This window comes from Lynx rufus, unplaced genomic scaffold (genome assembly GCF_022079265.1).
Source record: "Lynx rufus isolate CCGP_SWC_20201006 ecotype Redwood Valley unplaced genomic scaffold, mLynRuf1.p SCAF_13, whole genome shotgun sequence".
Taxonomy (NCBI): Eukaryota; Metazoa; Chordata; class Mammalia; order Carnivora; family Felidae; genus Lynx; species Lynx rufus.
The window spans coordinates 8,485,790-8,513,614 of NW_025814827.1; the positions used below are offsets into that span (position 1 = coordinate 8,485,790).

At 51.5% G+C, this 27,825-nt stretch overlaps 1 protein-coding gene across 1 annotated transcript in view; it reads left to right on the plus strand.

Moving 5' to 3' along the window:
• The window catches only part of ITGA11 (integrin subunit alpha 11), a 126,189-nt gene that overhangs the window by 58,460 nt on the left and 39,904 nt on the right, over positions 1 to 27,825 (plus strand). Inside the window, exons 3-10 of the mRNA XM_047074876.1 lie at positions 5,757 to 5,857; positions 10,049 to 10,140; positions 13,054 to 13,168; positions 15,844 to 15,971; positions 16,992 to 17,140; positions 21,493 to 21,637; positions 22,110 to 22,275; positions 23,913 to 23,983. Coding sequence (XP_046930832.1) covers positions 5,757 to 5,857; positions 10,049 to 10,140; positions 13,054 to 13,168; positions 15,844 to 15,971; positions 16,992 to 17,140; positions 21,493 to 21,637; positions 22,110 to 22,275; positions 23,913 to 23,983 — 967 coding nt within the window. The remainder of the gene's footprint in view (positions 1 to 5,756; positions 5,858 to 10,048; positions 10,141 to 13,053; positions 13,169 to 15,843; positions 15,972 to 16,991; positions 17,141 to 21,492; positions 21,638 to 22,109; positions 22,276 to 23,912; positions 23,984 to 27,825) is intronic.

Consider the following 27,825-nt stretch of genomic DNA (forward strand, 5'->3'; position numbering starts at 1 on the left):
AGCCACCCATTAGGGGCTCCTGGGTGGCTCAGTCGGTTGAGCGTCCGACTTCGGCTCAGGTCACAATCTCACGTATGTGAGAGCCCCACATCGGACTCTGTGCTGACAGCTCAGAGCCTGGAGCCTGCTTCAGATTCTGTGTCTCCTTCTCTCCCTGCCCCTCCCCCACTCATGCTCGCTCGCGCGCTCTCTCTCTCTCTCTCAAAAAAATGAATAAACATTTAAACAAAATTTTTTAAAAAGGGTCTCCTTAAAATGAAAAAAACAATGAGTCATGATAGGATTTCTTAGGACTCGAGAGCCAGGTCTTGCAGAGAGGGGCAGAAGGCTTCTCAGAAAGGGGTTGAAACCCACTTCTTGTCTTTCCTCAGCAGTCTGTGCTGGCCTCTGGGCTCAGGATCGCCTCCAAGGGCAGGCCCATCCATTGGAAGTTTCCTCTTTTCTTGCCCAAGCATCTGGCCCATTTGTGCCCATGGCTTTGCTTACCCTATCTGCTGCTGGAGGGCTAAACTGTTCACATCTGCCTTCCCAGACCCCCTAGAGCCCTCCCCCCACCCCATGCTTTGGGGGACCATTGCCCTGAGAATCAGGATGCCGGTGCTGCCACTGTCTGCTCTGAGGCCTCAGACATAGCATTACCCTGCTCTGGCTTCCGGACTCACTGGCCCATCATGAGGCTGACCCAAGCCCGGTTTCCTCCCAGCTCTGACGGCCTGCGAGGCCTGTTACCAGGCAACCAGAAACACCTGGAGTGCAGAGCTCCCTGTCCAAGTAGCTGTTGTAAGTGCGATGCACATAGAACAAAAGGATTTCTGTTCCCACAAGGCTGGGTCAGGGGACGGTTTTATGCATTTGGTTAAACAACGAGAGAGAAATATTATACATGGTGTCTGAGGATCCACCTGCCATGCACGACAAAGTAAATATATGCCCCAGATGGAGCATGAGCTCAGGGATATGAATCTGCTCCTGTCTTCTTGGTCTTGGATGTCAGGTTCCTCTTATAGCATGGTAATATATGGAATTTCTAAGGGTAATTTTAACTATGTGGGGTTTTTTTGGCCTTACTCTAGTTAGATGTCTGTGGTTACAAATACCTGAAACCTCACCCCAAAGAGGCTTATACAGTAAAAAGTAGGTACTGCTTATATATCTGAAAAGCCCAGCAGCAGTTCTGGCTTCAGGTAGAGTTTGATCCAGGGTTTCACGGTATCATCAGGACTTGGGCTCTTTCTCTTGTTCCTTCTGTCAGGCCTCCCCCTCTCCATGCATCAGCTCACACCTCTCATTGCCACCAGGTGACTGCCGGGAATTCCAGGGTTTGTCCTTACATACTATGGCATCCAGAGAAAAGGAACCCTTTGGTCCAAAAGGAAGTCCTGAAACTCACTCTGACTGGGGTGACCCTGACTCAATCACTGCAGCCAGAGGCTAAAACTGGCCCAGCCTGAGGTATGTGCTCAGTCCCTAGAACCTCACAAGAGTGAGGACTGTGGGAAGAGAGACATGGGAACCAGGGAAGCAAGCAACGCTGAGTCTACCTGGAAGCTGGGTCACTCCTTTGAACTTCTGTGCACAGACACTACTCGATTTCTCAGTAACCCTTTTTCCAGGCACTGAGTTTGGGACTCCTCTTAGGTATGAGGCAAAGCCAAAAGCCCCCAGAACTGCTCCTGCTGCCATGGACTGTCAACCCAATGTCAGGTCAGGTAATAGGTACCTCTTTACCTAGGGCCTTCCGGACCACCCAATGCCAGTGTAGCAAGGCAGATGAGGACGTCTCAGCCCTCAAGGAGTTATGACACTAAAACACCGACCACAGCAGGCAGCAGGGATTACATGCTAGGTCATGTGGGAAAGCCTGGGGGTGGGGCGTAATCAGGGAGGGCTTCTTGGAGTAGGTGGGAATTTTGCTGTATCTTAAAGGGATGGTCTCCAGGGTGGGATGTGTAGGACAGTATACTTGGGCACAGAAACAAAATGATTCAAGTTCTGTTTAAGTTTATATTTTATCTGAAAAAAAAAAAGGTTACTGGTATTTCATATACAGACTGACAGTTTCACTCTGGTATAATTTACATATAAATTTACACACATTGGAGGTATGTGTTACCTTTCTTCTGATAGGAGCGTGCGTTTTACTTGTTTATTTTTTAAAGTGTATTTATTTATTTTGAAAGAGAGAGAGAGCAGGGGAGGAGCAGAGAGAGAGAGGGAGAGAAAGAATCACAATCCCCACGCTGTTGGCACAGAGCCCCATGCAGGGCTCAGTCTCACGAACTGTGAAGCCGAAATCAAGAGTCGGACTCTTAACCGACTGAGCCACCCAGGCACCCCAGAAGCGTACGTTTTAAAAGGTTCAGAGACTTGGGGCACCTGGGTGGCTCAGTCGGTTGAGCGTCCGACTTTGGCTCAGGTCATGAACTCGCAGATCGTGAGTTCTAGCCCCGCGTCGGGCTCTGTGCTGACAGCTCGGAGCCTGGAGCCTGTTTCAGATTCTGTGTCTCCCTCTCTCTCTGCTCCTCCCCCGCTCGTGCTCGCTCGCTCTCTCTCTCTCTCTCTCTCTCTCAAAAATAAATAAAGATTAAAAGAAATAAAAGGTTCAGAGACTAAAATTGCCCTGAAGGATGAAACCAAGGATAACAGAGGTCAGGATGAGTTCCCACGGGACCCTGTTGGTGAGCCAAGGTCCCTTCTCTTAGCCTGTGACCTGCTGGGAGCCAAGGAGCCCCGCACTCAGTGGGGCCACACCTTTCTTCCTTAGGTGGCCATCTCCCGGGTGGGCTTCCTCCCTTGGCAAGGCCCTGCTTCTATAGAGGGCAGCCTCCAGGGAGGGGTCCCACAGGGCTATGGCTGAAGCCTGCCGCCAGTTCCCCCATCACAGCACACGGCCCATGGAAGGGGCCTGATGCTCGCCATGACCTTTGGGGTTTGCTTTGCTGTCTGGTGCCCACACCGGAGAGATTGGTGTCCTGCCCCCGGAGGCACGACAGGCCCTGAGGCTGCATATGGCTATATAAGGCTGAGGCCACAGGGGATGGTCAGGGCTGCCAGACCCCAGGAGCAATTTGTCTGGTCTCAGCGGTGACGCAAACATTTTCCCCGGGCTTGGGCAGTTACCCCCTCGCAGTGAGATTGAATCATATCCTCAAAACCTCAAGCCCGACAGGCCTACGTAATGCCAAGACTCAAGAGTGGTGAAGAGGGCTGACTGAGGCCCTCACTTCACGGCGAGGAAATATTTGGGGCAACACAGAGAAAGCTGTCCCAGGAGGACTGGTCCCAGCTCTGCCACATTCAAACTGTGGGGGCTGGGTCAGGTCCCTCCTGGGGCTTCAGCTCCTGCATCTGGGGACAGTACAGGGGTGGTTAGCCCCACGTCACGGCCAAGGAAACCAAGATCTGGAAAGTTCAATGACTTCTCAAGGCCACCCAGCAAGCTGGGGGCCAAACCAGGAGGAAGACCTGGCTCCTAAAATCTCAGTCCGAAGGGTTTCCCTGTGTTTGGGGGCCCCACCAAGCAGGCCAATGAGGCCTCAAAGTTCTACTGCATAAAATGGGCAGAGTGGCGAGAAGTCTGCTTGTCAGGCTGCTGGGGTGTTTTCTGGAAGACACTTGGAGATGGCTTTTCTAGCAGATGGCCATGGTTTGTCTGATCTAGAACCTGCTGCTCAGGGCTCTCCCAGAGGCACCCTACAAGGTGTTCCTCAAAGGCACTCTTTCCAGAAAGCATTCACCACCAGGCAGTGGTCAGGGCTTTCCTCTGGGAAGACTTGGTCACATATTTGTCCTTGAAAACTCGAGCAGCCAGAAAAGCAGGCCTGGAGCCCAAGCTCCACGTACTGATAGCTCCCTCCCTCCCTCCCTCCCTCCCTCTCTGTCTGCCCCTCCCTCCCCCACTCTCTCTTCGTCTCTCTCTGTCTCTCCTCTCTCTCTCTCTCTCTCCCTCTTCCTCTCTCTCTCCACTCCCCTGCCTTGCTGGGAAGAATGGAGCAGCCTTGACCACACAATCGCTCACAGAATTAAGTAGCCAAAAATCACGTCGTCTAGACAAACAGATTTTATGGGTCCAATTAATTCCTGCTGGTCAAAAATAGGCATGCTTAATAAGCAGATATATTTAGAATCTGTCATTATCTGGTTCCCAGGGGAGAAACTTCAGCTCTTATTTCATAAACTCTAATTTCAAACAGAGCTCAGTTAACCCCCACTTCAGACCTCGCTCTCTTCCCCGATCATGGCGAGAAGTGGGCAGGAGCCGGGCAGGGGGGGAGGTAATCTGATCCCCGGAAGCCTCTGGAGTCCTGGGGAGCCTGAACCTCTAGGCCTGTCCCCTCTCAGCCAGCGTAAGTCAGAAGACACGATTGCTTCTTTGGGCAGCGTTGCCAGGAGTGGGGAGCTGCTGGGACAGCAGGGGTCCAGAACCATCTCCTTGTGCCACTGTCTCATCTACCCCTGGGCCCCGAGCTCCACAGATGTCTATTGCCTGTGCCTCGGGGTCTGGGAGACCTCTAGGGCTGTGTGAGCTGTGGCACATCAGCTGTCCCTCTGAGGGCTTCGTTCTTGAGTCACTATTAGCGCTCAGGCCCGTGCAGAGGCGGCAGCTGCTGGCTGAGAACAGGACTGGGGGCCTAGAGGGTTCCAGATGCACCAGAGGTGGGCAGGCGGCACTGACAGGGTGAGCAGGTGAAGGGAAACCACGCCTGCTTTCAGGGCTGTGTCTTATGTCGGCAGTGGGGGTCCGGCTGCCTCCCAGGGCCACTCTGGGCTGCCCCCCATGCTGCTGCTCTCTGGTGAGTTAGAGATGAGGCACAGAGGGGGTGGGGAGGGCTGTAAGGATAGGGCCTCAGGGCTGTCCAGGGGGACTGTCCCTGGCCTTCAGGGGAGGTGGTGGCAGCTGTGCTGACAGCTCCGAGCCTGGAGCCTGCTTTGGATTCTGTGTCTCCCTCTCTCTCTGCCCCTCCCTTGCTCTCTCTCTCTCTCTCTCTCTCTCTCTCAAAAATAAATAAACATTAAAAAAAAAAAAAGAAGATAAAACTTAAAAAAAACAAACAAACCTGCCAAGACCCTCTTTCCAAATAAGGTCACAAAGGCATAGGCTCAAGGCAGAGGCCCCAGCTGGGTGGCTGCCCCTGGCCACCCTTTGGCCCCACTGGCTGCCTCGCCCACCCTGAGCAAAACGTTAGTGGCTCACGGGGCAGCCATGAATGACCAATATACACCATGCCCCAGCCCCTGGGTCACCAGCTGAAAGACTGTCAGATAAAGTGAGGAATGGGTCGCATTACCTGGGGAGGGTAGCCTTGACAAATGGTCAAGACTCCTTGGCTCCAAAATCGTCATTCCTCTGCCTAATGCCCACCGTTACCACCCTCCCACTATTTGGCAAACTCATAGACATCTGTTAAGACCCAGCCCCAGCACGTCTCCTCCGCGATGTCCGCCCTGACCTCTTCTCCCGAGGATCACCTCCATCTCATTTGTAACGGGGCCCGTGTGGTCTTCGTCTCTGTATCTCTAGATCCTGGCAAGGACCCGGATTAGGTCACGGATCCCATGACGTCATGCTGAATACACAGTGTCCCTCTCCGTGGGAGGCAAAGGTCTATGTTGGGGTGTCTGCACTTGGCTGTTCCCCCAGGATTTCCTCTCACCTTCCCCAGCCCATCTCAGCACTGCCCTCCGGTTTCCATCCTTTGCCAGGAAGGAGCACCTTCTCCACGGTCGGTCTTTACTTGTCTTCTCTTCCTTCCCAGGCTGGTCGTGGGCGCTCCATTGGAAACCAACGGCCACCAGAAGACGGGAGATGTGTACAAGTGTCCAGTGACCCACGGGAACTGCACCAAGCTCAACCTGGGTAACGTGAGCCGCTGGTCTCCCCACAGTGAGGCCAACCATCGTCTAGGGCGGGACAGTCTTTAAAGCACATCCATGCCCATAGTCACACAGTCACGGCCACCCTGGTACTGCTGCCCCCCATTTTACAGATGAGCAAGCTGAGGCCAGAGAGAGGAAGAAACATTTCCAGAGCCATACAGCTTGTCAGGGGCCGGCTAGGATTCAAAGCAGGGCCCCTGGTGTTGCAGGCCATTCCTCTTTCTGACTCATCCACGGCCCCTCAACACAAGGTTTGCACTCTTAGCAGGGGAAAAACATTTCCTGTCTTCTTTCCGATTTTGCAATAAGAATAGCCAGCGTTCATATATCTTATATAATCTTCACCATGTGGCAGCCACTGCTTTAAGCACTTTTAGGAATTTTGACTCATTTAATCCCCTCAACAACCATACGAGATGGGGGGACCTGCCCAGGGTCACCTAGCTAATAAGCGGCAAGGCCAAGTTTCCACCCCAGGCAGTCCTCAGTAAGCAGCACTGCCTTTCTGAAATGAAGGCTTTGTCCTCGCCGAAGAGCCTTTGTACGATTCGTGTGTGTATCCACACATGTGCATCCGTTAAAACACACACACTGATCCTGTAAAGCACGCCCACCTTGTCCTAAACGTTGGACAGTGGCTGGACCATCACGTTGCTCCCAAATGGAGCAAAAATTCCATTTGGGCTGAGAAGCTGTATTTCCAACCCTCCCATAAAGGACTGGCCTTTCCCCGGGGCCAGGCCCCTTGTTCTCCCTGACTTCTAGGGAGGCGGCCTCTGCCCTACACGGCAGGGTGGGGCTCACTGGGGAGGTGAAGGGAGGCAGTGTGGGCCTGGTGGGGGAGACAGCAGAGCTTCAAGAGATAAGCAGATGGATGAGAAGGTCTGCATCAAAGAGAAAGCCCCAGAACCCAGATCCCCAGGGTGGCCAGCTGGTCCCATCACACGGTGCTGGAAGCTCCCGCTGGCCACATCTGCCTCAGCGCCGTGGGTGGGAAGTTCAAACCCCAGCACAGCCGGGGCCCAGACTTCAGTGAGGAAATAAGCTGGGGGAAGCAGGAGCCTGGCTGGTGGCTCGCAGAACCCAGTCATCACCACCCTGAAGGCACAGGCTTCCCAAACAAGCCAAGCTGGGTCCCTTCTTCCACTTGGACAGTTTCGTCGCATCGTGTCCACAGGGAGCACACGTGCTCTCTCTGAGCCTCTGTTTGCTCATGTGTAAGGTGAGGTCCCCCTTTTCTGAGCACATTTTATGTCCCAAGCACCTTGCTAGTTTCTGGGGATACAGCAGGGAACAAGAAGCCAAGAGCTCTGCTGGGAGGGAACAATAAGCAAGCGGACAAACGGGAAAGCAGTAGCAATAGGTAGGGATATGCTATAGGTAGGGAATTCATCCCTACCTATATGTGTGATATAACCTATACCTATAAATGCTGTGTGATAACCCAGGGTGCTGTGATAAGAGAGGCTGGGTGTGAGGAAGGGGGTTCTACTTTATAGCAAGGCAGTCAGGGGAGACCTCTTTAAGCAGTAACATTTGAGCAAAGGTCTGATGGCGAGGAGTCAGGTGGAACCAGAGCATCCCAGGCAGCAAGAGAACCAGTGCAAAGGCCCTGGGGTGGGAATGAGCTTACTCCGTTGGAAGACAGAAAGAGGAGCCAAGTATCTGGGGCAGAGGGAGGGAGGATGGGAGTGGGAGGGATGAGCACTGGGCTCAGGGCTGGGGCCACCGAGAGGGGCTCCTGGTCCAGGTGGGGACACAGACATGTGAACCCATCAACCCATTGCTTAGTTTTCTCCACTGCTCTGGCTTCCAGTGTGGATCCTGTTTCCCTCCAAGGGAGGAGGAACCCCTCTGGCAGTGGGAGACATGAAGCCATCAGACCCTGGAAAACATTCCTGAACTGGGGCCTAAGCTGGGAGGTGGTGGGCAGCAAAGTGAGTCAGGGCGGAGGAAAAGTACGGATCAGGAAGCCCTGCGTTTGAGGAGTGTTCCTTTTCCTTTCACTGAAGAGAAAGTGCACAGCGGGAAGACCATCTGTCAGCTTATCCCCACAGTGGAAAACGCTAGGCTGGGAAACCTGAGTCTTGGGTTTTCCTACGGCCTTTCCAGGCTATGAGCCTCACCAAGCCAGGAATGTTCTTTCTTCTCTCTCCAGGGAAGGCTAAACGGGTGGCAGACATTCACAACTCAGTATGAAAAAGCAGATCACTGGCACTTTCTTCCCGACGGCTGGATGAAGTCAGGGTTTTAATAAAGGGCAGAGGCTCAGGCAGAGGAGGTGATTCTGGAAGGCAGATTCTGTGTGAGGTGGGCTTGTGCCCCAGGGTCCTCAGACAGCCCCACTGAGAAAGACGTTAACCTCTCCTGTTCACAGAGGGGCAGACCAAGCCCCAAGAGAGGGTAGTGGCTGCCCCAAGTCCTTGAGGCCCATACGCAGCAAAAGCAGGACTTAAGCCCAAGTCTTCCTTAACTCCAACACAAGGATCTTCCTTACTAATCTCACCTGCTTCCGGGCGGGCAGTCTCACCTCCATCTCTGGGACCAGGAGGAAGGAGACGGCATGGGGAGGTGAGCTGAGGGCGTGCCTCAGCTCAAGTGCAGTGCAGAACTCCCCAAGCCACTTGAGGGGTGGAGGTCGCCCAGCCAGGGCTTGGAGCTTCCTCTCCAGATTTCTCACGACCCCCCCACTGCCGCCACAGCCCTGCCATGAGACGGAGAGCTCAGGATATAACAGTGCACAGCCTGGGTTTGAGTCCCCACTCTTCTCATTGACCAGCAAGTGACCTTCTAGAAGTCACTGACCCCTCTCCGCATCTCAATCTCCTCTTCTGTTGAATGGAAATGTTGTCTTCAGGACGTCCCAGGACCGAGAGGCGGTCCTGGGAGGGCGCGTGTGGATGGTACTTTGTAAATGAGAGGCATTATAAAAACACAGTGTTATGACTACTCTTTTTCTCTCTGGCCTCTACGGACAGACAAAACAAAACAATCTCAGTCACTCGTAACACAGCCAAGAGGGGCTGGATTTCAAAAGGAGCCTCACTACAAACTGAGGGAACCCAAAGAGAAAACAACAACAAACACAACGGCCCCCAGCCCCCAGCCCCAAGCGTAGTCAGGCCTGGCCTCTCCTAACGCCCGGCCCCAGGCCCTGCTGGCTTGTGCCCCCTTCACACTTCCAGTCACCAATGAAGCTAATTTAGCAAACCATTCTGGGCGGAGGCCATCCACGTCCTTGGAAGTCAGCAGGGACGAAATCTCGCCGCTCCTCACAGTACATGAAGATTGACCTGCTCTGCGTTTAATGTAATGCCCGACTCGCTTTCCCCTGACCTCTACCCCCCCACACCCCATGCCCCTACACATGCGTAAACACACACACACACACACACACACACACACACACACACACACACTTACACACTTACATCCCAGCACACGTGTGGGGAATTCAAGCTTGCTTCCTTCCCTTCAGTGGCCTGCAAAATTTAGTACAACCTTAACAGAATTTTGTTGAGCAGTTCTATTCTGCCACAACCCTCTCCCGACACTCAGTTGGCCGATGACCTTGCCTACTGAGCTCTCTTGGTGGCCAACCACGGAATGACATTCCCGCTACCCGCGAGAGAATCGGCTATCCTGTGTCGGTTTATCCGGTGAGCAGAGAAGCAGAGTCACAAGTAGGACACGGACTGCCAAGTTTTGATGGCAGACGGGCTTGCGGGCAGATGTGGAAGGGACACTGCAGAGAGGAAGCCAGCCTCAGTCGGGTGCTCTGGGAAGTGCAGGACGGAGGATGTGGGGAATGCTAGCGACCAGTCAGATGTCTGGAGGAGGAAAAAGGCTGGATGGGGCAACGGAAAGTTCTGCCGTGTGCGGACTGTGTGACCTTGAGCAGGTTGCTTGGCCTCTCTGAGACTCAGTTTGCTCATCTCTCAGGGAATTGTGAAGAAGTAATCAGACCATGTCTAGGCAAGGCCTTCGTAAACCGTGAAGGGCTGCATGGACGTGCAGGCGAGCGAGGGCTCTAGAGGGGCAGGGGGGATTGGGGAGGACTCTGCCTGGCCCTGACCCTGCCACAAACACGTCGGGTGGCTGATGGCAGTGGCAGGCTCTGGGCCCGGGGTGGGGGTGGGGCTGCAGGCTAAGCTCCTCCCTCCCACCCCAGGAAGGGTCACTCTCTCCAACGTGTCCGAGCGGAAGGACAACATGCGTCTCGGCCTGAGCCTGGCCACCAACCCCAAGGACAACAGCTTCCTGGTAAGAGCCACCCACTCCACCCTCTCTCCAAGCCCCAGCCCCTCCTGCCCCCCCACCAGACCCCTTGGTTGGGGCCAGGAGAGGCAGGGGGTGAGGGGGCTCCTCTGAGGCGGAGCCTAAATCTGTGCTCCAGGTTCAATCAGAGAAACACCACACACCCTAAGAAGACTCTGGAGGGAAGCCATAAGTAGAAAACACAGATTTAGTACAACTGAGGGAAGAAACACAGGATGATGGCCACCCAGAGTTAAATGGGAAGGCTTTCTGGAGGAGGTTTTCAATTTGCTTTTAAAGACCAGGCAATGGGGGCACCATGGTGGCTCAGTCGGTTGAATGTCTGACTTCAGCTCAGGTCATGATCTCACAGTTCGTGAGTTCAAGCCCCGCGTCGGGCTCTGTGCTGACAGCTCGGAGCCTGGATTCTGTGTCCCCGGACACAGGATCCGGAGCCTGCTTCGGATTCTGTGTCTCCCTCTCTCTCTGCCCCTCCCCTGCTCGCACTCTGTCTGTCTGTCTCTTGCTCTCTCTCTCTCAAAATAAATAAACATTTAAAAAATAGATAAAGAAGAGACAATGGGTCTTAGCAAGGAAGAAAGCAGAGGGGGTGCATGCACTGAAGTGCTGGGGACATTTCTTCATTTAAATTATAATTTTTTGAGCACTTACGATGTGCTGAGCACATGCCGGGCACTGGGGAGTCAGCAGTCAACAGAGCTCGTGCCCTGCTAGGGCCTAATGCTGGTCAGGGAAGAGCTGATAAGCCAGTGAGTAGTGTAAACGTGATGCTGGGGCAGAAACAGCTGCTCTCAGGTCTCTGCACCCTGCCCACGCGAGTGCATGCGCACTTGGCACGCAGTCAGCAAGTGTGGGTGTAGGTATCATGGTGGGCACTGCCTACTTCCTGCCACCACGAGCCGGATGATGCTGGGGATTCAAAACAGGATCCTGCTGGGACTGATAGTTCTAGAAATGGCTGCAAGAGAGGATTTCAGAGAAAAATTACCCAGAAAGACCAATAAAATGAGCCACTCATTTTAAGATAGGAGGGCTTGTGTCACTCTTTGTTCTTGTCCAAGGCTGTCCTTGGACAGACAGACAGATGGAACGTCCAGGGTGTGGATCACCAAACACCAGGACAACGAGATGACTGGGATGCTCAGGGGCTTAAGGAGAGCACAGTAGCCCTGCCAGGGAAAGCCACGAGATGTCTCGGTGTACGGCTGGCCCACAGCCTTTCACCATCCCAGCCAAGGGCAAATAAGACCCTGGGTCCTGTCCACACACAGACCTGTCAGGGGCTTTGTTGCTACTCCCTTTTCCTTCTGAGGCTCCTTGTCATGCTCCTACCAAGTTGATTTCACCTGCTTCACAAGGTGGGATGCAAGCAAGCCCAAGAAGGATGGTGTGATACACCCTCTGGGGCTTCTGTGCATTGGTTAAGTCCCTGTGCATTGGTTAAGAAACCTTTTATAAAATGTTTATTTATTTATTTTGAGAGAAAAAGAGAGTGTGGGCAGGGGGAGGGGCAGAGAGAAAGGGAGAGAGAGAATCTCAAGCAGATTCCGCACTGTCTGTGCAGAGCCCGATGCGGGGCTCAGTCTCACGAACCATAAGATCATGACCTGAGCCAAAATCAAGAGTTGGATGCTCAACCAACTGAGCCACTCAGGCACCCATAAATAGCAACTTTTGTTCACTCATTCGCTCATTTATTCATCCATTCACCCTTCACTCATCAGTCCATCCCCCAACCAATTGTTTGTCTCTCTATTCATCTATTTATCTACCCATTCATTCATCCTTCCATCCATCCCTTCCTACACCCATCCATCATCTATCCACCCACTCATCCATCCATCATTTATCTACCTATCCATCCATCCATCATCCATCTATCTGATATCCATCATCCATCCACCCAGCCATCCTTCCATCCATCCATCTATCCATCCATCCATCCTTCATCCACTCACCCATCCATCCATTACCTACCCATCTATCTATCCATTTGTCCATCATGCATCTACCTACCATCCATAATCTATCTACTATTCCTCCATCCATCATCCATTCATCCATCCATCCATCATCTATCCACCCATCCATCTATCCCTCTAGCCATCATCCATCACCCACCCTCCTATTCTTTATTCTCCCCATACTTCCGGAAATAATTACTGCAGCTTCCACAAAGGACACAGATAAAACTAAACCTTTAAAATCTGAGTACAAAAAGAAAGTTAATCAAAGAAAGAGGTTAGAAGTGGAATAATTATTTTTCCAAACCAAAGGAAATTACAGCACAAACTTGAGTCCTGCGTTTCCTGGCACCAGTACAAAAATGGAGACATGGAGTTGGGCTTTCATTTGTAATGACCCTGACTCTGAGGACTTATCATTCTTTAAATCAGGAGCTGACATCAATATTTTGGGTAGCAAATTTCAGGGAAAAAAAGCAGAGACATTCTTTTTTCTTTCCCCACGAAGAGGCATGGGCACGTTATTGGGACCTGGAAGTCTTTTCAGTAAGGACGTTCAGGTGACATCTTCAGAGAGGCTCTTCTAGTGACCTTGAAGGGTCCACTCCCATGGATGATCCTATGTGGTGGGTGGGGTGGGCAGGTAGGGAAGAGTCATAACTCTAGATGATGGAGTCGAGAATGGGACCCTTGAAAATACAACAAAGGAGGATTCCAAAATTAGTTTTTCTCTATTCCACCTGAAACCAAGGGAACTAGAACACATTATGGCAAGAAAGAATTCAGTTAGACTCCAAGAAGACTCTCTAAATCCTGGGAGTACCAATAGTCAGAGGATGCTTTGGGTCATGGAGGTTAGGCTGGGCCAAAGGCTATTGGGCCTGGACCCTCTCAGAGACCCCTACTGACTGGGGGTCTGGACTGTGTTTCACAGGCCTGCAGCCCCCTCTGGTCTCACGAGTGTGGGAGTTCCTACTACACCACCGGGATGTGTTCGCGAGTCAACTCCAACTTCAGGTTCGCCAAGACGGTGGCCCCCGCTCTCCAAAGTAAGTAGCTTCAAGTCTGTAGATCCATGCAGGGTGGCTGACAGTCACGGGAGGCTCTGAGTTCTGATCACCACCACAAAGCCGCACCGGGACTCTAGCCCCACCCTGATCCAGAACCTGCTTAGCTCCACCCTTCTCCAGAAACTGTGGCTAGCCCTGCCCTGATGCAGAACCTGCGGGTTACCCAGAGTGATGGCGGGCGGCAAGTGAGCCGAGGTTATGAAGACAATCCTGGCAACCAGAGAGGCTCACTGCAAACCCACTGTGAGTGGGGGAGGGGGTGCTAGGCCAGCTACGTATAGCAGGCAAGCTGTGCACAGCACAACTCTGGGGACGTTGTTCACTTAGACTACAATGTGAATGGTGCCCTCTGATGTTGTGCAATGCAGTTGCCTGTAGGTGGAATGCCAAGGAAAACAGAATTATCCCTGGTAACAGTCCCCTCTAACTGGTGTTCCTGGATATCAGGAGGCTCCACCCCGCTTGCCCAGAGCCTCATGGAACACAAAACCTCCCACTCACTCCCCACCCGCCAAGAAAATCCGGGGAAAAATATTCAGACCTTGTCTCCGGCAAGCCCAAACTACTTGGCTCCGAGCCTCACTGTTTCCTCTGAGCTGAATACCATCACCCAAGCAGCTGCTAACCGTTTTATTGAGGGTGAGGGGATTAGCACCTCTGGCTAACAGCAGCCTCCCTGCAAACAACACGGCCCAATCAGAGATGGAAGGATGATGCATGGGGGGGGTGGGGGGGGGGTGGGGAGGGAGCATCAGCCAGCAGGGGCTGGAAAGTGGTTCTTTTAAGGGTAAAAGGAGGAGGTGTTGATTCTATGCTCCCAGAGTGGCCAAGGGCAAGGAGGTGCTGTGGCTGGGGAGGAGGCCCAAGGTCAGTCACATGAGCTGTGAACAGGGAACCTCACCACAGGCCAATATATGACCATCCAGGCCTCCGGAAGCTCCTCTGATGGAGGCCTGCTCATCTGGCTGGGAGTTTATCAAGCACAGGTCCCAGGGCACCCCTTTTGGAGGCTGTAACTCAGTATATCTGGGACAAGCCCCAGGGTGTGTGTATGTGTGAGTGTGAGTGTGTGTGTGTGTGTGTTCACCAGAGTGTTCAGCCCTGTTTAGGAGCCACAGATGTAAAGCATAGTTCTTCTCAAGATGATTCAAAAGTAAAATGTGAAATTGCAAGAAAGAAATCAGCAGTAATAAATGCATTTAATAATAAAGATGGCTTAAAAAACAAGAGAAACCTGGCTCCTACCGCTAGATTAGGAACTCCCCCTAATTAAGGAGTTGCTGCCGTGGTCACCACTGTGGCCACTGGCACCGCACAGCTGCTTGGTCCACAGGCGTGGAGCTAAACCAGCCTGGAAAAGGACAAAGCTATCTGGTGCTGTCAGCCCAGAAGTATTGGGCCATCACATGTTGCACACGGCGTGCAGGTGGGGACAAGAACATCTATACGACTCTAAAGCAGAGGTGATTGTGATCTTCCCAGTCACCCAAATGCTTCTAAAATGCCCTCCCAGACACAAAGCCTGCACCTTCTTGTCTCTGGTGGGCACTGACTTCACCAGAAGCCTTCACCTTCTTGTCTCTGGTGGGCACCTTCACGCTACAGGAGTTGCTGGAATCGTTAACACACGAAAGGCTTCTGCCATATTGCTATAAAGTAGATTTTACAACAGTGTGAAAATTCTCCAGTAAAAATCAACAGATACCCAGTATTTCCACATGATATAATGTCGTGTAGTGTATATCACATCACATCGGGACAACTAATTGCAAAGTAACCCCAACTGTTGACAAAGAGGACGAAGTTATTCAGATTTTAAAGGAAGGTTTTTGCATTTGTTACGGTACCAGCGTTTCTTTGTCGGTTTTTATTGTTTGTTGTAACGCGATGTTAATATTACGGGAATATAGAGAAACCTTTATGCTCAGAGCAGAGATAAATGCACAAACGCTTGACCCAATGATGTCATTGTCACATTCACAGAGTAGTTTGCTTTAAAACACAGGGGGAAAAAATGAAAAGAGGGTCAGTTAAGATTCCTTGAGCACTGACTTTGCGCTCAGTTCTGTACAAGCCTCGTCTCCTTGATTCCTCAGGACGACCCTCTCCTATCGTCACACCTGTTTTACAGCAGAGAACTGACCCTGAGAGGTTAGGTTACTTGCCCAAGGTCACACAGCTAGTGCTCAGCCAAGCCAGGAGTCAGACAGTCTGGTGCAGGATCCCACGGTCTTAGCCGGCACACCATAAAAAGTGAAACTCATTCATTTGGACTAAATGTGGTAAGTGCAGCCTGCCTTTGCAGTAAAACAAATGACAGGGAGCTACTGATCCGGGCAGGATGGCTGCCTCAGAAGCATTAACCCAGCCGGTGGCAGGTTAGTCCCTGATGAAGAGCGGAGGCAATCAGGCTGAATTAAAGCTTGGTTCAAACAGCCAGCACAGAGTGGTTGAGCTGAGCCAGGAGTTCCTGGGCTCATCATTCCTGTCGCCCAAATCAGCCACTAGCCCAAGGACAGCTCCCCAGGTAAGGGAATTATATACACATGACAGGGGCCTTCTTCTGTTGTCCTTTGGGCACTCATCTGGAGGATCAGAGACTGAAAGCAGACGCTGACTCACTGGGCAGCCATGACCGTGTCCCCACTTCCCAGGGTGCCAGACCTACATGGACATCGTCATTGTCCTGGATGGCTCCAACAGCATCTACCCCTGGGTGGAGGTCCAGCACTTCCTCATCAACATCCTGAAGAAGTTTTACATCGGCCCTGGGCAGATCCAGGTGAGCATCTCTGGGACTCTCTCCTCCTCTGAATAGGGCTCCCCAAACCTATGGAAGACGCCACCCTGGGTCAGGGAGGAGCGCATCCTTGCATGTGCTGGCAAGGTGTAGGTGCAAGGGTCAGTGCCAGGCCCTGAGCCCAGGACACCCAACTCTGCTGGGCACATCCGGGGACAGTTTGGGGGAGGCCCCACCTCACTGGTCAAACCTATCTTCCGGGATAGATGCCATCTATTAAGAAAGACTTTAGCCAGGTAACCAGGTAGAGTGAAGGTAGGAAAGGTCACGTAGAACCCTGCCGAGTGAGGCACAGGGGAGGATTAGACACACTGATCTTGAGAGAAGACTCAGGGGGAGGTCATAGCCAAGTGAGGGTTGACATATAAGAGGGACAAGGTGGCAGATTTCAAGTCAATCTAAGAAATTATTCCGTAGCAACTACAGCTGTTAAAAAGGGAGTGAGTTTCCTCATGACTGGAAGATCATCTTTAGGATATGGTGGGTGCATGTCCAGCATTAGAAAGGCACCAGATAAACTCGGGCCCCATCCAACAGGAAGGCTTTCTCATTCTAATCCCCCTGTAAGTCTTTTAAGGTTTTTTGTTTACTTCGAGGCTATGAATACTGTCTATATCTTATCAGCCTTGGGGATAAAAGAATCTCTTCTCTTCTAAGTTTTGAGGAAACTTAGTTCCAGCGTTCGGTGAAGAATGCCACAATGCTCCAGCCACGTGGCTGCTAATATTTTAGGCTTCAATTCTGTGCTCCAGCAAGAAACAGAATCTGTTGGGCCTTTCTTTAAATCACAGCCTCCCCTCTCGAGAGGCACCTTCCACCTGTGTCACCAAGCCATCCATTCATTCCCAGAGCTTTCCCGAACTGCTGCTCTACCCAGGTACTCTCCAGCCTTCCTCATTTTCGAACAGTCACAGACAGAGAGATGACTCTGGGGAGCCTCACCTCCAAAGGTCCAGCTCTCAGGGACCAAGACGTTCTGTCGTCCTCTCCCCTGCCTTGCAGGTTGGGGTTGTCCAGTACGGAGAAGACGTGGTGCATGAATTTCACCTCAATGACTACAGGTCTGTAAGAGATGTGGTAGAAGCCGCCAGCCACATTGAGCAGAGAGGAGGAACAGAGACCCGGACAGCATTTGGCATCGAATTTGCTCGGTAAAAAAAAGATCCTAGTCAAATAGAAATAATAATAATCTACTTAAATCTCAGATAACTGTGCTAGTTACATACTGCTGTATAACAATCCTCTACAAAATTCCCTACCTTGAGACAGTAATTTATTAACCCCTCAAATCTCTGGGGGTTGGCTGGGCTCAGCTGGTCAATTCTCTCTTGGCATCTCTCCTGTGGTGGTAGTCTGGTATGTCAGCTGGGACTGTTGTCATCTGAGGAGCTGACTGGACTGGACTTCCAAAATGGCGCACCCATGTGGCTGGCAGTTGCTCTGGGCTGTTGGCTGGGAGCTCAGTGTGGGCTGGTGACCTGAGCACCCACACGTGGCCATGTAGCTCCGAGAGGGAGTGTCCCAAGAGAGCTTTCCAGCGGGCCCACACAGGAACTCTGAGATTGCCTATGACCTAGCCCCCAAAGTCCCGGCTATAACTTCTGTCGTATTCTACTGATAGAGTGAGCCATTAAGGCCAGCCCAGATTCTAGGGGAAGAGCATTTGACTCTGCCCCTTGATGGAGGAATGGAGAGGTTACATCACAGAAGAACGTTTGGGATGGGAGGTATTGTTGCAAACGACTATGGAAAATGGGCCATGCCGCAGAGACCCTATAAAAAGTTTGTAGGTTCCATGAGGGCAGAATCTTCCTGTGGAGTATCTGTCATCAATGGAGTGTGAGGAACATGGGTAAGTCTAACTTCTGAGGTTGTGGAGTAACAAGGCTGCCTCCTTAAAAATCACACCCGAACTCACTCACAATGATAATGAAGGTTACCTCTAGAAGTTGCCCTCACAGATGGCTTTGTGCTGGCTCCAGTGAGACTGCCATTACGCAAAACGTTGTGCTCACCCCCACTGAAATCGGTGAGTGATTTTAGAAGCAATTCCCCAAGATCTCTCAAGCTGAGGCCTAAACTCCTAAGGCATATAGATTTTAAATGTATACATTTTACACCTATAGACATGAATTCCGCTATGGCCATTGAGACCACAGGCTCATTCTCTGGTAGTCCCACCTCACATAGGATTAGCGGATGTGTTTAACAGAATTCCACAGTGTGAGAGCTACTTAGGAGTTAGGAGCTACTTAGGAGATTTCATGTGGTCAAACAATTACATTTTTTTCCAACCTTACAATTCTTTATAATTAAGTTACGGCTCCACTAATCAACTTCTGTTTGCTGATAAAACTTGCTCAAACTTTTTTCCTAAAGGAACCTTCTTCTGTGTAACGATGGCTTTTACCCATCCTCACAAGGAATGGGCCATTTTGCTGTTTTGCTGTCACTGGGATGAGTCCCTGGGGCCCCCATCAGGCCCTTGTGAAATTGCTGGGGCAACAGAGGAAGCCCATGCCCACTGAGCTATTGCTTCCTCAGCGTGAACTAAGTGACTTATACAGGGGTATAGCCGACCACCCCCAGAACGATTACGAGTATGCAATCCGGCAAGTAGTTTGAATCTAGTCATGACTCATGAGCACCACTGGGCTATGCAGTCTGCACCTCAAATGAGGTTTGAAATCTGATCTTCTCAGCCTGCCAAGTCCCAAGTTACAGGGGCTGTGTTTTAAGGGAAAATGCTCTCCTTGCTTATTCACGATGCATTTTTTCTGGGCACCTGAAAAAGGAAAAAGATCCAGGCCATGGACTTGAGGGGTTATCAAAGCTGGTAATCTGTGGCTCCTGGACCAATAGGGAAACTCTGAAAAGCATCAGTCTAACTCAGTAAGGATGAGAGGGTAGGATCCAAGGAAGGATTGCCAAGAGGGGCTGGCATTTGGCTTGTCCCAGGAAGACCCCAGGATTCAGTCAGGAGAGGTGAAAAGGAGACATTCGTCCTGACTAAGGGTAGAAGAGGGGGAAACTCAAGGAATCCTTATGTTTAGAGCCTTTTGAGCATGGTGTGAGGTTTGTGTTGGGGCAGGGGGTATTGAAGCCAGATTGTGAGGATGATAATGTCATAGCTAGAACAACCATGACTGGCCACGGAAGGGTCTTAGTCTTGAGAGTGTTTTCATCAGATGTGCACATAAAGGTGAATCTAATAGTCATGTATGGCTTGGAGGCCATGGGGATAATGATGTCATTCCAACTGAGCTCACTCAACACTTTTTATTGAGGGGAGCAAGCAGGAAGAAGGGCTTGGAAGGACAGAAGGACAAAAGGGCCAGATTACGATGGGCTGGTGGGCCATTCTCAGGACCCCAGACACATGGGAGCCAGTGAAGATTTTGAGCAGAAAGGAGACATGATATGGCCTACTTTTCCATAGATCATTCTGGCTTCCAGGTTCACGGAAACTGTTTAAGTATAAGTCTCTCACTGTTCTTAAGGAACTTATAATCTGATCTACAAAGGAATAAATCCGAGGATTTTTACTCGGTAGAAAATCACAATCTTAAATCTGATGAATCATGTCAATATTTACCCCATTACAAATGCATACAGATATTCACACAATTCTACTATATGAAAATATGAACTTAAAATTTTTCTTGACTCCATATATAATAAAACCTGTTTTTCCCCTGCCATACTTTTTTATATGGAGTTTCATGCCTCAGCCTGATCCTTCAATGAGTTTATGGAAACATCTAGAATCTCCTTTGATGAACTAGCAGAGTTCTTGCTCCACTGGGTGAGGCTTAAGCTCAAAAGTCGCTGTAGTCATGTCAATTGTGCCTCTGGCCTCCTTCAGTTCATGGCTCATATTAAAATACGGTTTTGTTTTTTTTTCCTTTAAATGTTTACTTATTTTTGAGAGAGGGGGGTGGGATGGGCAGAGAGAGAGGAGGACAGAGGATCTGAAGTGGGCTCTGAGCTGACAGCAGGGAGCTCAAGTTGGGGCTCGAACTCATGAACCGTGAGATCATGACCTGAGTCAAAGTCGGATGCTTACCCGACTGAGCCACCCAGGTGCCCCCAAGGGTTTTTTGTTTTTTTTTTTAAGTCAGTATATCCACAACATCATAGAGCTGAGAGAATGGCAGATGGTCTGTTTCTCTTCACTGGGAGCTTTGAAGATGCTCTGAACTAACTTATTCCAGGTTTTGTGAATTCGTCAACATCTAAATCATGCATGGCAAGCTCATCAGCTTCCGTGTAACAAGAGATTCGTGTGGTACGGAGCTTGAACCTAGCGTTGCAGAGCTTAACTCCACGGGTCAGACCCCAGGGGAGTCAACATAGAATCTAAGGGAAGCATCCGGTTTTAGATCCTTACTGGAAAATTCTACCTGCTGGGCCAGATTTTTGGTTCAGACCATGTCTGTCCTACTCAGAACCTCACGATCTAAAGGAGGGTTGTCCACAGAGGCACCAAGAGCCAGAATGGTTCCACAGCCAGTTTTCGTGCTTCTGAAATGGGTTGCCAGCTGTAAGAGCCTCTCTGCAGCATCATGGGTCAGCGTGCCAGGCCCCTGGCCCTTGGCTGGATTGCCCGAGAGGCAGGCCAAGCACCTGCTCCAGGCGCAAAACAAAGTAAAAAGCAAGAGAGAGGCATATTTGTCATGGAATTTGATATTTAATTGTTCCCAAAATGGAATCAAAGTAGTCCTCGTGGGGAAAAGCAGAACTTTGTTGGACGTCATTATGTGTATTTTATGGATTAGTGTTGTTTGGGTGTTGAATTACTCTGGCCTGTCACCTTTTCAGTATGTAGGGAAGTGGTTCTCAACCCCGGTATTCATTCTTTTGAAAAATACTGATGGGGCACCGGGGCGGCTCAGTTGGTTAAGCATCTGACTTCAGCTCAGGTCATGATCTTGTGCTTTGAGGGTTCAAGTCCTGCGTCAGGCTCTTTGCTGACAGCTCAGAGCCTGGAGCCTGCTTCGGATTCTGTGTCTCCCTCTCTTTCTGTCCCTCCCCTGTTCAATCTCTCTCTCTCTCTCTCTCTCTCTCTCTCTCAAAAAATGAATAAAAACATTTTAAGAAATTTTTAATGAAAAAATGGCCTGATTTCCAGGCAATGCCCCAGAGATTCTGATTACATGCCCAGGTGGGGCCTAGCCATTGGATTTTTTTTTTAACTCCCCCCGGTGATTCTAATGTACAGCTGGGTTTTTGAGCCACTAACTTAGGGTGTCTAAAGGTCTCCATCTGACCTTGAACTTTTCTCCCAAACCCACCCGCTCCCTCTGCTTGCCCAAAACAGCATGGTCAGGACCCTAAAGAGGCTCTTTAAAGTTACTTTTTAAAGACAAGCAGATACATGACCTGCTTATGAGTAGTGTGGGCACCTCAACCCCTCATCTGCGGCAGCCCCTCTGGAGGATCGCTGGGAGCTGCCGCATCCCTACGTCTCTCTTGTGACCCTCCTCCTGTGCTCTGTTTTCAGCTCAGAGGCTTTCCAGAAAGGCGGAAGGAAAGGGGCCAAGAAGGTGATGATTGTCATCACAGATGGGGAGTCCCATGACAGCCCAGACCTGGAGAAGGTGATCCAGCAAAGCGAGAGAGACAACGTGACCAGATACGCTGTGGCCGTGAGTCCTGCCCCACCTGTCCCACCCTCCGCCCCTAGAGGCTTTACCGTCAGACCCCTGGGGACTCCCAGGGGCATTTTCTGGGTAGTGAGCAAGCTGCCCAGGCCCCCGGACGGGCCTCTTCTTGTTTCATCCTCTCCTAAAGAGCACCTTGGGAATTTTCTTTCAGCACTGTCGAGGGCTATCTGCAACAGTTGGGGACAGGCTAGGGGTTGGGGGAGAGTTCCTCCATTGCCAAAACCTTCAAAACACAAGAAAACACCCCCAAGCCACCCAGCCCCCAGAACCCTATCTTAGAACAGGGGCCTTATCTGCCCCCTACAAAACAGCCTGTTTCAAAATGCAGGTGGGACCCCGAGTTCTGCCCATGGCAACTAAAAAGGGCTCCAGCCACGCGGGGTCAGGGGCTGCGGGGCTGTGGGGAGGTCTGTGCCAAGTCCTGGTTTGTCGCCCTGCCCCCGTTCCCTGGCAGGTCCTGGGCTACTACAACCGCAGGGGGATCAATCCAGAAGCTTTTCTAAATGAGATCAAATACATCGCCAGTGACCCCGATGACAAGCACTTCTTCAACGTTACTGACGAGGCGGCCCTGAAGGACATTGTTGATGCCCTGGGGGACAGGATCTTCAGCTTGGAAGGTGAGGGGTACATACCAAGAGGGGTCTACGCTCCTGGGCTCACACCAGGTGAACCCCATAGAGTAAGATCCAGGCCCACAACACAGAAAGCTTTAGCAGGAGCTATCCCTTCATGATAGGGCCCTGGTAATCTGTGCTGGACCTCACAGACAGCCCTGGACGGTGGCTTTGCTGACATTCTCCTTTTACCACCGAGGAACTGGAAGCTCATGGGACCTAAGTGACTTGCCAAAGCTTCCACAGCTTTGGGAAGAGACGGGCTTTGAACTAGTGTTGCCATATTTAGCAAATATAAAATACGGTGTTTGTGGCAGACCTATACTAGGAAATTATCTGCTGATTGTCTGAAATTCAAGTTTGTTTATTCATTCTTTAACTTTTTAATGTTTATTGATTTTTTTTTTAATTTTTTTTTTCCAACGTTTTTATTTATTTTTGGGACAGAGAGAGACAGAGCATGAACGGGGGAGGGGCAGAGAGAGAGAGGGAGACACAGAATCAGAAACAGGCTCCAGGCTCTGAGCCATCAGCCCAGAGCCTGACGCGGGGCTCGAACTCACGGACCGCGAGATCGTGACCTGGCTGAAGTCGGACGCCCAACCGACTGCGCCACCCAGGCGCCCCTGTTTATTGATTTTTGAGAGGGAGCGAGAGACAGTGTGAGGAGGGGAGGGGCAGAGAGCGAGGGACAAAGGATCTGAAGTGGGCTCTGCGCCGAGCTTGATGTGGGGCTCGAACTCACGAACCGTGAGATCACGACCTGAGCCGAAGTCGAACGCTCAACCGGCTGGGCCACCCAGGCACCCCTCTCCTTACTGTTTAAACTTCGGTTTCGATGGCACGGATCTCCTCTGAGCCATGTGTTGCTATAGCCGTTCCTCCCAACACGGGGCTGGGCCACATGGGGGGGGATGGTAAACAGAGATAAAAAGCAGTGTGGACAAGCCCGAGCAGTCTGCAGCACTTTGGAAAAGATGAGCTACAGACACACGAGGAGACGAAAGCAGCCCTCATCCACAAGGATAAAGGAATAGAAACTTTGAACCTGAGTTTCAACACTCCCGCCAGAACTTAAATACTCAGCTGAGTGTATTTCTCCCAGAAATGGTTGCCTTTGGGTGTTGAGAAGATCGGTGCCGGTGACATGTTCCGGGAGGCCCTCTATGGGGAGGGGCTTTCAGCACACATGGGTTACTTGTGCAAATCTGGGGTGGTGACAGGTCCCCCTCCCGAGGGTTCGATTCAATGTTTGGGAATCATCCAGAGGCATCTGGAACCAAATCTGGTGAATAATAGGAATGAGAGAAGTGAGGAAAGAAATGGAATTTCCATTTCTTGCCAACGATGGAGATTGTTTCTTTCCATGTGCTTCACTTGCTCTTTCCCCTATATTGACATTATGGCATACATGCTCTGTCATATAACTCGTCCCAAACCCTTTGCGGCAGTGACTGGGCTACTGATAGTGAAGCCACGGCCACCTGGAAGGTGCCCTCCCTGTGTGGGCTGCCTCAGGGACCCCTCCTCCCTCCCCGGAGGTGCCCCAGGACACAGGTGCCACGGATGGGGCTGCAGGTGGGTGGCGCTAAGCAATCGGGTCTTTCTGCAGCTGAGGTCTTTCTGTCCCTCTGTTTTAGGCACCAACAAGAACGAGACGTCCTTCGGGCTGGAGATGTCCCAGACCGGCTTTTCTTCTCACGTGGTGGAGGTAGGTCGGGGTTGGAGCCGCCCTCCCACATACTTTCCGGCTCTCTAGGTGGCCACGCCGCCTTTCCTGGGCTGTCCCTCACCCACCCCCCACTTTGTTTCTCCGGGTCTCTCTGCCTCTGTCTTCTGTGGCTGCAAGGGGGAAGTCGAGGCCTTCAACTTACAAGCCCTTTTCAGCAGGGAGTGAGCTACAAATAACGAACCACCTGCACAGGGAGCCAACAGGGGCATTTCCTCCAGGTCCGAAGGTCCCCTGCAGCCCACAGAGCCTTGTGCAAAAATTGGGTCAATGTGGCAGAGGCTGTTGGCCTGCACCAATAACGCCCTTGCCCAAGGCAGCCTGTGTGTGCAGGGGCATGGCCCTGAGCTGGTGCGGGGAGGGGGTCCAGATGGACCAGCTGTGCTCCCGGTGCAGACTTGGCCTCAGATGGCAGAGGACCCAGATGGCCACATGGCATCACAAGCAGCATGTCGCGCTAGAAGCTCTACATTGGCGGCCCAGAGCATCGGGCCGTCACTCGCCCTCGACATGCCTCGCCTGGTTCCGATTGACAAGATGGGGTGGAAACCTCACAGGATTGCCAGGGCGGGGCAGAGAGCCAGTATCTGCGAAAATGTGTCGTAAACAGTGGAGCCCTGCCTGGGAGCACTGTGTGCTGGGAGGACCACCTGGCAGGAGTCCATGTCAGTGGGCATGCTTGGGGCAGAGAGGTTCCTAGGTGTTCTGCCCCAGGCTGGCACCGTGGGAGTGTATGTATGCCTCCAAACCTGCCAGAAATGACCTGCCTACTTCCGCATCACCTCCATTATCTCACTGAACACCACCCCCCCCAACAACACTGTGAGGTGAATAGGGCAGGATTCCTTGTTCCCAGTCTCCAGACAAATAAACTGAGTCACACAAAGTCTAAGTGACCTGCTCAAGTGACCTAAGTAGGAAAATACGAGTCTCACGCTCTTCCTCCCCACGCCTAGCAGCTGCTCCCCGAGAGCGAGTGGAATCTCAGGGGGTCTGAGTCAGAAACCCCAAATCGGAGGTGGAGGGGGACATGTGAACAGGCAGCAGGACGAAAACCTGACTCACACGCCACTGTTCCTGGACTGCATCTGGACAGACTCGTGCCCACCCGGGCACAGCAAGCTACAAATGCAGCCGCCTATAATTATAACAGTGCGTTGTATATGCTCGGCACTTTAAACTTCTCCAGGAAATTCCTATGCCCCATTTCAGGCTCAGCACAGCCCTGCCAGGTCGACAGGCGGGAATAGTTTTCCTGTTTTTGTTTTTCTTAATGTTTACTTATTTTTGAGAAAGAGAGACAGAGTACAAGCAGGAGAGGGGCAGAGAGAGAGGGAGACACAGAATCTGAAGAAGAATCCAGGCTCTGAGCTGTCAGCACAGAGCCCGATGCAGGGCTTGAGCCCACGAACCGTGAAATCATGCCCTGAGTCGAAGTCGGACGCCCATCCAACTGAGCCGCCCAGGCGCCCCATAGATGGTCAGGTCTGCAAATCTTTTCCGTGCCTTCTCTGTGCTGGGCCCTGCGCTGGGTCCTGGAAGGTGCAGGCTCCTCTTCTAACACTGTGGTCCGTGCGTGCCTAGGAATCAGGGAACTCAAAGAGAAGGGGAGGTTACACTGAGGTTCAGGTGTTCAGGAATACTTGAGATGAACCCTAAAAAGGACCCAAGCATCTCAGTATGTCGAGCAGGAGGAGTCCTTGAAGGATCCATGGATAGACACCCCCCACCCACCGCCACCCGCTGCACAGAGGAGACCAAGAGCTCAGAGCCCTGGCCTGTTGTTTAGGTCAAGGTCATGCACTGCCCTGTGTAGATTCTCCCACGTGTCCAACTCATTTTCATTCCTCTGGTTGGAGAGACCGGAGTGCCTCTCCCCATCCTTATCACCGCCCCAGCTCTTCTAACGCCCCCGAGTCTGGTTTTCAAGTGACAGGCATCTGGAAGTTTCTATCTGATACAACTCTTAAAGAGAAGATGATTAAGTCTGAATCTGAGACTCTTTAATACCTAAAAAGAAAAAACCAATCCTTCCAAATCCAAAAGAATGGAGCAACGATGGCAGGCTATCTGGTGCTGTGACCAGCCACTGAGTTTGCTATTTTAGGGCACATAGGGTTCTCAGTGCTGATGCTGACCACTGAGGCCACCATAATTGGCCACAGCCATCCTGTCCCTGGGAGTCCAGGTCCACAGCTCTCGGGGCTGGTCAGCCCTCTCCAGAGATGGGAAGCAGTGGTCCAGCCTTTCAGCTTTGCCCAGAGCAGGTCTCGAGCCCGAATGAGTCCAAGTCCTGGGCGAGCTCTCAGCCTCCATCCCCTCCAAAAGTGTCCCACAGACGGCCTCAGACAGCCACTTCCTGCAAATGTGAGAAGAAGCCTTCAGCTTCCCTGGGCCTGTTTAGTTATGTCAGAAGGAAAGGTCTCTAGTCCTGGAGGAAGTACCTCATAGAATGTTCTCAAATAGCAAAGGGGCTGGTGGCTCATCACCTGGGCTGCTGTTGCCTGTCTAGCAAGGAAACCAGCCTTCAAAAGGGTAAGAACAGCAGTCTTTAAAAAGAGTAAGAACAGCAAGAGGAAGGGGAGACTAGTGCCAGGGTAGAGAGGAGACCCCAAAACATCACCTGGTCACCCAAAGAGCCCAAGGCCCCAGACCACAGGAATGGCATCCCACGCTGAAGGTCAGAGCCATGGGGAAACCCAGGGACCTAAGTCAACCCAGGAAACTCTAGTCTTGATTTGCCAAAAAAGGGAAAGAGGACATTCTGGAAATGACCACCAGGAAGGCCAGCTATGGATCTCCAGTCAAATTCCAAAACAGATTTTGAAGCCAGGGGTTCCATTAGTATTTGGAAATGAATGCAAAGATCACTAACAGCTGGAGTGGCTTCTATTAGTCCTGGCTGCGTGCTGAGGTGGTGAACTCCCTGTTGAGCTGGGTAATCAAGGAGAAGCTGCAGGAGTCTGCCAGAAAGCTTCCAAAAGGGATCCATACCTCCCAAGGGGGCATAGACTCTGAGTCTATAGACTCTGCAATCCGCACAAGCCAAGATGGAAAGTGTGCAGGAAAGGAAGGGGACAATAAGTTATGGATGCCCCCTAATGGTGGATGGAGCTAGGGTGCTGCTCCCACCCAGGGGCTCTGCAGAGGAATTTCACATGGAACTCTTACCTCTCCCCAACCCCAAAAGTTTACAGAAGGAAGCAGTTTTATTAGGGTGGATCTTGTCTACACAAAAACTTTGGTGACTCAACTGAGATGGGAAGAGACTGTTTCCCTTGAACCTACACGTGATGATCCAGCAAGACCAGCCCTCAGTTATGTCTGACACAGGTCAAGGGTGGGGAGACTCCTACCTCCCAGACCAGCAGCCCCAGCCACCCTCCAGCCTCTTCAGCCTGTGCCCTTCCCGCAGCCTCTGCTGGAGCTGTGGGCTGGATAGCCAAGGTCATTGGCTGTTACCTAAGCTGCTTAGCTGTGAAAGCCTGCAGGCTGTAATCTTTCCTAAGAGGTTTACATTTGATTTTTTAAGTTTATTTATTTATATTGAGAGGGAGAGAGAGCTCAAGCCGGGAAGGGGCAGAGAGAGAGGGAGAGAGAGAATCCCAAGCAGGCTCCACAGTTCTGAGCCTGAAGCAGGGCTCTAACTCATGAAGCCAAAATCAGGAGTTGGCTGCTTAACTGACCGAGCCACTACAAAAACATTTGAACTAGTTTTGCACATTTGATTCAATCAAAAATGAAAGAAACCGGGGTGCCTTGCGCAGTTCAGTCGGTTAAGCATCCGACTTTTGATCTCGGCTCCGGTCATGATCTCACGGTTC